The 12,164-nt window shown below is 38.9% G+C and overlaps 1 protein-coding gene across 10 annotated transcripts in view; it reads left to right on the top strand.

Moving 5' to 3' along the window:
- Window positions 1-12,164, top strand: part of cpeb3 (cytoplasmic polyadenylation element binding protein 3) — a 100,726-nt gene that overhangs the window by 40,317 nt on the left and 48,245 nt on the right. For 6 of the 10 annotated variants that reach the window (XM_078223506.1, XM_078223508.1, XM_078223502.1 and 3 more), the window contains exons 5-7: window positions 7,103-7,126; window positions 11,625-11,792; window positions 11,929-12,018. The exons of 2 other annotated variants lie outside the window; for them this stretch is intronic. In XM_078223506.1, coding sequence (XP_078079632.1) covers window positions 7,103-7,126; window positions 11,625-11,792; window positions 11,929-12,018 — 282 coding nt within the window. The remainder of the gene's footprint in view (window positions 1-7,102; window positions 7,127-11,624; window positions 11,793-11,928; window positions 12,019-12,164) is intronic. 2 more of the 10 variants (XM_078223503.1, XM_078223510.1) reach the window with 1 other exon arrangement.

Below are 12,164 nucleotides of genomic sequence, written 5' to 3'. Positions count from 1 at the left end.
CTCTTGAGTTTACCTACAGATATTATCACTCTAACCGGTCTATAGTTACCTTACTTTTCTCCCTTGTTGAATAAGGGTGCATAATTTTCATGTCTAAGGATTGGAAAAATTGTGACCAGATCTCCTCCCATCCCATCTTTTTACTTTTAATAAGCTAGGGTGCATACCATCAGGACCCCATGGCACATCTACCTCAAATTCTTTAAAAGCACAACACCTCCACATTTACTTCCATCAATTGTTCCATATTCTTATCTAGTTGTCCTCTGTTTTCACTTCACTTCCACCATCAATTCAAAATATTCATTTAATACTTTCAGCATATTGTATTTCGGGTAAAATGTTAGCGTTCTCATCTGCCCTCAGGTGGATGTTAAAGATCCCAAGGCACTATTGCAAAGAGCAAGGGACTTCTTCCCCGGAGTCCGGCCAGTATTTATCCTTCAAACAACATCACAAAAACACATTATTTGCTCATCATCACAGTGCTGTTTGAAGGAGCTTGCTGTGCGCAAATTGATTTGCTACATTTTATTCATTACGGCAATGGCTACAATTCATAAGTGCTTTATTGGGCAAAGCATTTTGGGCTGTCATCTGATCAAAAAGCGAGCTATATAAATGTAAGGTTTCTTCCTTGTCAACAAATTCAACTACCTGGTTAGAGTGACTTGAGAAGTTTCCTTGTGATATGATATTTTGTAGACATTTGGATTGACCAGGTGAAACTCTTTTCAGTTGTGTACGTTCTCTTGTCTTCAGTTCATGAAGACATTGTTGTCTTTGGTTACTTGCTGGACAGCACTCTTACTGGGACTTCGATCCCTATCACTCGCAATTGCAAAGGTCCCACATTTACTTGCTTATTTCTGAGGAATATGGGCCTAAACATAGCTGGCTCATGGTAACTACCAAATGTGACAGAAAAATGCACTTCCCCCTTTATGGTCATTACTGCACGTGAGATCCCCATGGTCAAATTCTCCTATAACTGTAGGATCACATTAGATGACAAGAACTCAATCTTTCTAAAAGGGTGAGGCAAAGAGAGGAGGACAAAATAGAGGTGTTGTCACACCACAAAGAGGGGTAATGGGATTAAGTTACAGGTAAATATTTCATATAATTTTACCTCTAACGTATAGTTTAAGTTAAGTTGAATAAATAATTAAACTTTAATTAAATAAACGAAACAAAATGTTAGATGGAGATAGTAGTGTAAGTGACGTGCTGCAACTGTAGCACGTGAGAGTTTGTGAAGGTGTTGTGATTATCTTCGTGTTGAGGAACTTCAGCTCTGAACTGTTGACGTAGAATCCAAAGTGCAGACATTACAGGCATCAAGGAAGGGGGAAGGGTGGAAATTACCTGGACACTTTGATACAAGAGGCAGCCACACCTACTGTTCCCTGTAAGTAACCCAGAAGGTATTACTTTTAAGCTGCTCACAGGCTATCCCCTTGACAATATCACTCAAAAATAATTTAAAGGCACTGCGCCCTGAAATTATTAGGTCATGCACAATGAAAAATATTTAGAGGAGATGTTGATCTACCTAGGTTGGAAAGTAATACAGGTCCGGTCGTTGGTCATGGACAGGAAAGTTTGACTATGAGTCAGGCAGGTAGTGGGTGCCCAGCTGCTGTGCTGGAGAAGCATTTGGCTTTGCCATTATCCAACAGGTTCTGATTGCCTGTGTGAGTGGGGGCAGAATGTATGAGAAAATTATCACGACACTACTACAAGAGAGCATTTAAATGGGGGGAGTGAAAAGGAATGTAATGGTAAGGGCTGAGTTGTCAAGGGAAAAGATACTGTTCTATGCAACCATGATTGGACATTCCAATTGCTGTGTTGCCTCTTGTGCTAGGACTAGGGACTTTTTTTTGGCTGGAGAAAACCTTGGATTGGGAAGGGGAACATTGAATGAGTTGTCAAAGTGCACCTAGAAACCAATGACATTGGTATAGCTGGGAATGGGATTCTGCTGAGAGATTTTGAGAAGGTAAGTCTAAGTTAAAATGCAGAATCTCGTGGAATAATCTCTGGATTGTTATCTGAGTCAGGTGCAAATTGGCATAGCAGCAAACCGATTTGAAGGTTAAATATGTGGCTGAAAGGGTGTTGGAAGAGATAGGGTTTTCAATTCGTGCAGCATTGGCATCAGTGGTCTGGAAGGAAAAATGGAACTATTCCATTGGCGTGGCTTCACCAAAATCATTTAGGACCAGTGTCCTGGTGCATCCGATAATCAGGCTGGTAATATAGGCTTCTGACAAATGAAGGGGATTAGAGAAGATTCAGGAAACGATCATTTCAACTGCAGCAAGTGAAATTTTGAGACTTTGGAGCAGACTAGCGATTTGGGTAAAAATGAACAGACTGTGTCAGGAAGTGCAAATGATTAAGAAACAAAATAGGATTTAAGACTAAGGTGACATCAGGGAAAATTAGTCAAAAGTTGAAGCCAAGGTCACTATATCTGAATGCCCAAAACATTCATAAAATAAATGAATTGATAACAAAAGAAATAAACAGATTTGATCTAGAAGTCATTACGTAGGCAAGGCTACAGAGTGACCAAAATTGAGAACTAAATATTCCAGACTTTGAGAGAAAAAGCAGAATCTTACCTGCTGTTCATGCCACGCTCCTGCTGCAGCGAAGTCGGAGAATTTGGTGCTAGCCAAATCTCCGTTCACTGCAGCAGGATAGGAAAATCCCACCGGCGTGAACAGTGGTAACATTTTGGCCGGTGTGTGTGGGATGGGTAGCCCTGATGATAAAGGATGGGATAAATATGTAGAAAGGGTAGCTCAGAAGCGAGCACCACAAACTTCGTACGATAGCTTATAAAGACTTTGTGCTATAACCTCACTTCTTTTATTTCCCCTCAAGAGTTCCTTTATCTTTTGAAATCTTGAAGTTTCATTCACTTCTGGGACCAACCCAAAAACTGTGCCACAGACCTCTAAAATTTTCTTTAACCCTCCCTCATATTCCAGCTGTTCCTCCAAGATAAGATTCTATGGGGGTCCTTTCATTAACTTTCTGGCTGAGAACCCTCCACCTTTTTTTTCCTGACCTCATGACTGTAGATGCCTCAGCTCCTTGTTTGGGTTTCTGGCAGATATCCAAGTGCATTCTCACAGCTTCCCAAGCTAATTCTCTACTGACAGCGTTCTGTCACAAGGCTCCTCGAGGACCAATGTGGATTTATTCCACTAGCTGCAAACTGGAGCCAATTTTCTAGATGCTTTTCTCTCTCGAAATCGAAACAAAGCACCCCACCTGCATTCCATGTGGTGAATGATGAATTTAGTATTTCCTCTGCTTGAAATGCCAGCCTAATTGAATATCATCTCCTGTTGGCACACTGTGTGGTGAGCTGCAGTGTTCACCTAAGCAAAGCTACAACTGCCTCCGTCCATTCCCAAACTGAGTTGCCTGCTTCTTTCAGCAAACACCAACCAAGAAGCTTCTACCCAAGGCTCCAACCTGAATAACTGTTTCTATGGCAATGTGACATGCTTTTGGATGATTCAACCAGAAATACAAGCAAATTATTTTACCTCCAAGGCTAATCTTTTAGTCTGCAACCCACACGTATAATGTCTATCTCCAGTGGAGTTGTAGGACTCTTTCCCAGAATTGCTAGATTTTAGCTTATTTTATTGGGATAATGATGCATACCCTGGCTCTGCCCAGAGGTCCAAAGAATGGGGCATTCATTGTTCAAGTGTTTACACCTCACTCTCTAACCTTGTAAGGTAAACATAGGGTAGCTTTTAATTGTAATGAATTCCCGGCTTGCTTGAATTTAATTCCGTTCAGGATTAGAACCACTTTCCCCATCCAGATTTTCCATTTATCGTGTGGTTTTAGGAGATTGAAATGATAAATGTAAGCTTTATTCTGAAACATATGAATTGTGAGCTAAATTTTCATAACAGTACATTAGCTTTTTGTTACAAAGGAATTGCTGTATATAAGCAAAAAATGTCTTACTGCAATTAAGACAATTGGTGAGACTACGCCTGCAGTATGTGTGCAGATTTGGCCTACTCTTCCCCTCTCACTGCCTGTTTCCGTGGCAACGTGAATCACTTGGACCTTGTATCTCATTTCTACCTTGTGGTAGAAATGCCAATTAGCTATTCTTTAGACTCCCAGCTCCATTGTATTGTGAAACTAAATATACAGGTTATAGTAAAACCGTTTACAAAATCTGACATTCCTAACACCTTTGTGAGACTTGGAAACTAACAGTCGATCGATCCACTGTCAGCACAGATACTTTTGCTATCATTTACAGGCATGAATGCCCAATACATAATCATCTTATAAAATCTCTCATTCATAACAGGATTATCTGATCATTGCTGATATTGCTGTTTGTAGGAGCGTGCTGTCTGTAAATTGGCTGCCATGATTCCAGTATTACTTTTGAAGTGTAGTCACTGTTGTACTTAATTGGCTTTAAAGCACTTTAATACATCAGGTGGTCATGAAAAGTACAAAATACAAGTACATTTTCTTCTCAATGGCTGTTAACATAGAAACCCTTAATCGCGTCTGCATGATTATTCTGATCTGTTCCCATTGAAGCATTGCAAGAAATGTTTAATTTATTCTTGACCTAATGAAGGCTCCTTTCTTTTATTTCATGAACATTAACTTGTATTCTGCTGTACCTTTTTGGATTTTGTTTTACAAGGTGATGTAGTGGCCATCAAAATGCCATCTCCATACATCAAATTTTCCTTGACCTACATGCAAGCAAAAAACATGTGTTTTTGCCTTTTTCTTTTGCTCACTGAAGTGAATGAGCAAGGAATCGTGGAGTAGCGAATGCAGATTGAGAATATTTACCCTATTGCCCTAACTAAAAGGAACAACTTCATAATCTCTCTAAAAACTAATGTTTTCCAAATATATGTATCAGTATTAAAATCCAAATACTCTTCTGCACTTTGGTATATCAGTGCAAACTCTTTTGCAAATATGGGCACAGAAGTTACTCGAGGTTTTCCATCCAATTATGTGTCGGAGCTTTCAATAAAAGCTCTGCTCCATTATGTTTTTAATACCTCGGTGGTGAAGAAGGAACCTGTTTTATTTCTTATTTTGAGACATCAAAATGTCTTCTTTCCATTTTTTTTATCTGATTGAAATTTATCACACAATTCGAGTATTATTCAGTCCTCTCAAATGAACATAATATGCCTTTTCCCCCATTGTTCCCAATTGTATTTGTGACCTGTACCAATTATGATATACTTACATACATTGATTTATTCTACAAAAGATAAAATTGATCCCCTTACAACACTGGAACTACTTGGACAAAAATCCATATTGTGCTTGAGTTGCAGTCCTCTGCTTACCTTTTCATGTTGACTGATCATCTTTGCGTTCCAGCTAGGAAAATACTCCTTCGGTTTTCTTCTTCTTCGTAATTGGTCTCCAGTTGTTCTAATGCACCTGTATCCATTTATTATAGCAGCTGTTCAAACCGATAAAACAATGTCTTGGTGAGAGGCAACTCTGTTTCCATGTTAAGTACGGGAAGTAAATCAAGACCAAGTTCGTAGCCCAATGAAGTCCAACCTAATGAGTGAGACATTTAATTTAGTTGTAGGTTTACAAGAGAAAAACAGTTTTGGGATATTACACATTAACTGTTTCCACACAGCACTGCTATTTGAGTCATTACCTTCAGAATTCTAGATCTATAATTCCATTTCAGATATTTCATAATATGTAAGTTGACCCATGAATGTGCTGCAAATTTGGTGATTGAAATGATGAAAAAGTGCATTAGTTTACTATTTCTTTACCCATGACTTATGTTTGATTTATTAACTAATTAGTATTATTGTGATGGATTGCACTTGCGTACAAGTGAAATCAAGTGTTACAAGGTTCTCATTTTGTAAATTGCTCATCTGCTTCCCTGATGAATTATGCAGGATTACAGTTCCTTTCTATACAAGTTAACGTCCTTTCTAATAGTTGAAACCCTTCCAGTGTATATAATGTTTTTTGGATTACAGTAGTGGTTTGACAACAATATTCACAAAATGAAAACTACCTTTTTTATAAAGAAAAGCAGATTTTAGTATTGAGCTGAAGAGTGCTGCATTCATCTCCCCTAATATTTAATGTGGGTGTGTTTTCAGATTACAAATTAGCTGAAATGTGTTTCTTCCTGCAGTTTCTGTTGACAGTAATGTGATTCATTTCAAAGAAAATAACTGCAATCGCTCATTTTCTAAAGTTACCTGCCTTGCCAATCTGCAAGCAAGCAATCATGGTAGAATCTAAGCTATTACCAGATGTGATTGCATTATGCACAGTATTATGGCTAACCTTTAATATACTTGTTTTTGGAAAAAGCTTTATCTGTGGTATATTTTTGATGATGAAACTAGTTGCATTTATTTTTTAAATGACCAACTCAGTTCTGTAGCAGTTGGATCCCACTGAAAAAGCACAAATTGCTTTTATAAATCCTGTTACAAAAGAACTTTGATAAATATTCACTTTCCTTCTATATCTTGCATCCAGCACTGGAAGCAAGTCAAAACAGTCCTTTTTGCCAAATAGTTTTAAAATTTAGTTTTTCCATTTGACATGCTGGTGGCACAAAACGTAGGATGTGCACTTCTGCTAGAATGTCTCCATTTAGTCACTTTGAGCCTCAGAGACAATCTAGAAGTGTGAGTGAAAATTGAAGCAATTTCCTCGCAGGGGAGAAATTGAAGTCCAGTTCACCCACACCACTGTCAGGAGCCTTGTGCTACCTAGCACCATAAAGTCAAAATTGCATTTCACAATAAGTGGAGTAGAGGGGTAAGGTGAAGTGAAAGGCTTCCCAAGGAATAGTTTGGTGGGGAGGAGGGAATAAAACTAATTTGAGAAATAAATTTGCTGTGTGGTAACCAAACACTTCACTTCCAAAACTTAATTCCGTACGGAACAGCAGGTGAAGTTTTGACAATGAGCTGAACCCATGTTATCTGAATCATGAATGCCTATCATATGCAGTTTTCAATAGAAGGTTACAGGCCTACCCACTATTTTCTCTGTTTATATGCAGCAAGGACATTTGGCCGACGAAGAGGTAAATACATTTTTAATACTCAAGTGTTTGCTTCTCGAGCATTTCAATGCTGTACTGGAGTGATTAACAATTTTCAGTTGCCTGTGTAAATCTTTTAGTTGATTGGCAAGATTTTTCTGCCCGTTTGCGATTATCCCAAATATCTAACATTTCTAAATCAGTAGCTTGCCATTTGTTGCTTTAAAATTTTCTATAAATCTTAACAAAAGCCGTTGTATCTCTCTTTAAATCTGTGAAATCATGGAATCAAATGGTCTGTTTTTAATTGTGACTGAAAAAATAATAATTCTTACTCAATGGCAGCTGCTGCAGAAGTGCAATTTTGAGATTTCCTTTGAGTTTGGTATTTTATTTATTTGAAGTAAATGGATTTGTTTTTGTTTCTTAACACGGTGTTATTTTTAAATCTGGTCATGGTATCCAAAGAGAGGCTCTGAGTGTAAACCAGGTGTTTCCCCACGGAAGACAAACAAGAATCTGTGGTAGAATCACCCTAGGCTACTTGAGGTTTTATTTGCTTCACCATCTGGACTATGAGTGGCAAAGGAAAACCTTGAAAAGAATGTCTTAATTTACCGTTCCTTGGGAGGGTTTAAAATGAATTTTCCAAAGTACTTTCCCTCGAGTCCTTTTTCTGTTGGGTCACATTCAGCCTTGTGCGCTGATGGCCTGGGCGATGCACTTCAGTCACCATGGTCACCACCTCTAACAGGCCAGCCAATGGGGGTATTTTTTCTCCCTCACAATGACTAGTATGTCTACTGTCTTATGTCAGGGTGCCAGCAATGGCTCAGTTGCTGGTCTTTCCTCTGAGTCAGAAGGGTCCAGATTTAGGGACCACTCCACATTCTTGAGTACAACAATCAAGGTTGGCATTTCAGTGTAGTATTGAGGGAGTGCTGCACTGTCGGAAATGCTATTACTGAGATGAGATGTCAACGTCTGGTCCCATCGCCTGCTTGGGTGGATGGAAACTGTGGCACTATATTGAAGGATAGCAGGGGAGTTAATCTCTGTCCTGGCCAATATTTCTACCTCAATCAACATCACCCAAACAGATTAGCTGATCATTATCACGTTGCTGTCAGTGGGAGTTTGCTGAGTGCAAACTGGCTGCCATGTTTCCTACATTACAATAATGGTGGCACAGCGCTTAACACTGCTGCCTCATAGTGCCAGGGACCTGGGTTTGATTCCTACCTTGGGTGACTATCTGTGTGGAGTTTGCACGTTCTCCTTTTGTCTGCGTGAATTTCCTCCGGGTGCTCTGATTTCCTCCTCCAGTCCAAAGATGTGCAGGTTAGTTGGTTTGACCATGGTAAATGCATGGGGTTACAGGGATAGGGCGGGGTGGGTGGGCCTGGATACGATGCAGTACAGACTCGATGGACCAAATGGCCTCCTGCACTGTAAGGGTTCCATGGTTACACTTCAAAAAGTACTACTTTCACTGTAAAGCGCTTTGAGATATTTGGTCATGAAAGTGTGATACAAGTGCAAGTCTTTTCTTCTTTAAGTAGCCTACAGTTTATTTGGAACAAGTTACTTAGTTGATTACCCTTCAGTACTATTTTTCTAATACTGCTAGCCAGATTTATAAACCAAATGACTTTACTACACTAGGAAATCTTTCTTTTTCAGTTTTGGTTCCATCTATTTAAACTGAAATTACATTCAATCTACTAAAAATGTGTCAGTATCCTTACAGAATTTAAATGCTCTTTTAAGAACCACACTTCCTTGTAGAATACAATAGACAAGTTGCTTTGTGTCAAGAATATATGGATTAGCCATATAAAATAAATACTGTAGCTACAAGAGCAGGCCACAGGCTAAGAATCCTGCAGCGAAAACTCTCCCCCTGACTCCCCAAAGTCCGTCCACAATCTACAAGGCAAAAAGTCAGGAGTGTGATGGAATACTCTCCACTTGCCTAGATGAGTACAGCTCTGACAACCCTCAAAAAAGCTTGACGCCATCTAGGACAAAGCAGCCCACCTGATTGGCACCTTTCCATAAACATTCACTCCCTCCACCACCAATACAAGTGGCAGCATCTACAAAATGCACTGCAGGAACTGATCAAGGTTCCTGATACAGTACCTTCGAAACCCATGACCACTACCATCTAGAAGGACAAGTGCAGCAGATGCGTGGAACACAAGCGCCTGGAACTTCCCCTACAATCCATTCACCATCCTAACTTAGAACTATATCGCTGTTCTTTCCCTGTCGCTGGGTCAGAATCCTGGAACTCCCTCCCTAACAGCACTGTGGGTGTACCTACATCACATGGACTGCAGCAGTTCAAGAAGGCAGCTTATATATTGCCATTCCTTCCCTGTTTCTGGATCAAAATCCTGAAACTTCTCCCTAACGGCAATGTGGATATTCCTACACCACGTGCACTCCAGTGATTCCAGAAGTCAGCTCACCACCACCTTCTCAAGGGTAATTAGGAATGGGCAATAAATGCTGGCTTAGCCAACAAAGCTGCTACCCCTTGACTAAAAAAGATACCTGGGCTTTCTCTACTTATCACAGTTAGCACTCGATTTTTGAAAGGGCTACATCTTTTATTCAATGATCAAGTACTGTAACTTGTCAGCTTGAGTCTTTCAAGTCAGCCATATTATTAAAAAGATGTGTTAACATTTGTTTGTTGGACGATAGACTTCACCTACATTTCGGAACGTTAAATTTAATGAGTCCAGTCTAATGTGAAGACTTTTCTTATTTAGTGATGTAACTTCCTATAAAAGATTTATTAAAAACAAGTAATTTTCTTTGGTTAGAATGGACACCAAAACCTCAACCGTAACCTACAGGCCCCGACTGTGCTTGTCATATTAATTTGATTTGAGATGACAAGGCACCTGATTGCAGCCTTTCCTGTGTTGGATGCTTGTTGGAATGGCTTGGCAATTTGCTGGTTTGGAAGGTAGTGGGGGGTGGTGAGGATTTGAATCTTCAGGATGGACTTTCTGGATGAAATTGAATACTTGGTTCATGAAAATGTTCCATAAAACAGCTTAGCTGGGAATTATCGAGTGAGCCTTGGTCCTGGCCATCTTGCCAAGATGCTTCTTTCCTTTTAAATGCTTCAAGGTGGCTAATTTCTTGTTGCATGTAAAGCCATACTGTTGGTGACGTGCAAGGTCTTTTTTTTTTAGAAAATGGATAATTAATTCCAAATGCTTAGTTATGAAACAGTTGTCCAAGTGGAAATTCACAATCTTCCCCTTCTGCCTGTGGCTTAATGGGTTAATGCCTCGAGTTGCTTCTCGCTGTGTCACATAGATCAGGGTAGGATGGGGCATGGCTTGAGCGACTGCCAGCAAGCTATAATTTATAAACATTTGTGAACGCAACTTACAGATGTTGAAAGAGATGCTGGAGAGGTAACAACTGCAGTTTGTGAAACCTTTTTGTTGCTAGATCATTGCTTTTCGGTTGTGATGGTATAGAATGAGAAAATTGAAGAAATACATTTTCCACTCTTAATTGATCGCTAATTCTTACTAAATTTGTCCCAAGATAATGCAAGAAATTTAGGAGCAAATTCTGCATCATAGCTTCTAAAAATTGCACCCAGTTACTGGAATTAAAAAGGAAGAAATTACTGGAGTGGAATTAATTACAGTTCATATCTGTGCCTCCATTGTTTGGTAGGAATGCCACAGTCGTTTGTTTAACATCAGAGAAAGTAGCTTTCATTCCATAGCTTCAGAACTGTTTTACACACCCCGATTGGCTGTACTCAATATTGTTTAAATATAAGACTAGTGTGCATCTAATAATCATCTTTATATATTTGTACCTTTTAAAAGGCTTTCAGTAATATTCCATGGATTAGTTGGAATTGAGAAATCTTGTATAATGTGCGTTGATGCCAATGAAGGCATAATGTTTTTAAAAATGTACATCTTCTTTGAGGCAATGTTATTTTAAAGGCAATAATCCTTGAATGGTTACTGAACTGTATGGCATTAATCATGAAATAACATCGGATAAATTAACCCTTTGACTTTAACTGTTGAATCCCAAATTTTCCAATGAATCTTTAGTGCTTTGCTGTAGTGCGGATGTTGATGTATTGTTTCCATGCATCCTTCAGTTAACAATTTGCATCTATCTTAATTTAGATTTTGCTTCCTTTATTTTTCCTGATCAGGCAAGCCATAAATATTTGGAAAAAGCATTTTGAAGGAAATGTTGAAGAAGCTGTTCATAGCCTTGCCCTTCATGAGTTTCACATTACTAATATCAATTTTCCAATATTAGAAAACTAAAATGCAATAATCTTTTTAAAGCACTCATTCTATTGAAGAGATACTAAATACTTAAAAATAAATATATTGTAACAGTTGCATCTTTACCAGCAAATTGGTAACAACAGAGTTTTGGCCTGTGGAACAAATTTACAACATATCCATTGAAGTGTCAGAGCAATTTTCAGGTTCCTTTTGACTGGATGAAAGTGTAAACTGTTTTCCAGGTCGTTCTTCGCTCTTTCCTATTGAAGATGGTTTCCTTGATGATGGTCACGGGGACCAGTCTCTGACATCAGGTTTAAACTCTCCAACCCGCTGTCAGAATGGTGAAAGGGTGGAACGTTATTCACGAAAAGTCTTTGTGGGAGGCCTACCTCCAGACATTGATGAAGGTACATATGCAAGATTTCTTTCGGATCAATAAGCAACGTCAAATGGCAATTAACATTGTTCTCCAATCAGTATACTGTGGAAGTATTTTTGACAGGTTTAACTTTTAATAAATCCCTGATGTGATATCTCCTGTAGATGAAATCACAGCTAGCTTTCGTCGATTCGGACCTCTGGTGGTGGATTGGCCTCACAAAGCTGAAAGCAAATCATATTTCCCACCAAAAGGTAATCAACTAATGAAACTCCTGAAATGGATTTGCATTTTAAATCATTATATCTTCTATGCGTTGGTTAATATATTTAGCTAAATCATTTCACAATGAGTTAAAATCAGCTGCACGACAAGAACCTTTGGAACGGCTATAATAAGT

The sequence above is a fragment of the Mustelus asterias genome, chromosome 11, assembly GCF_964213995.1.
Source record: "Mustelus asterias chromosome 11, sMusAst1.hap1.1, whole genome shotgun sequence".
Classification (NCBI taxonomy): Eukaryota; Metazoa; Chordata; class Chondrichthyes; order Carcharhiniformes; family Triakidae; genus Mustelus; species Mustelus asterias.
This window is presented reverse-complemented; position numbering and strand designations above follow the sequence as displayed.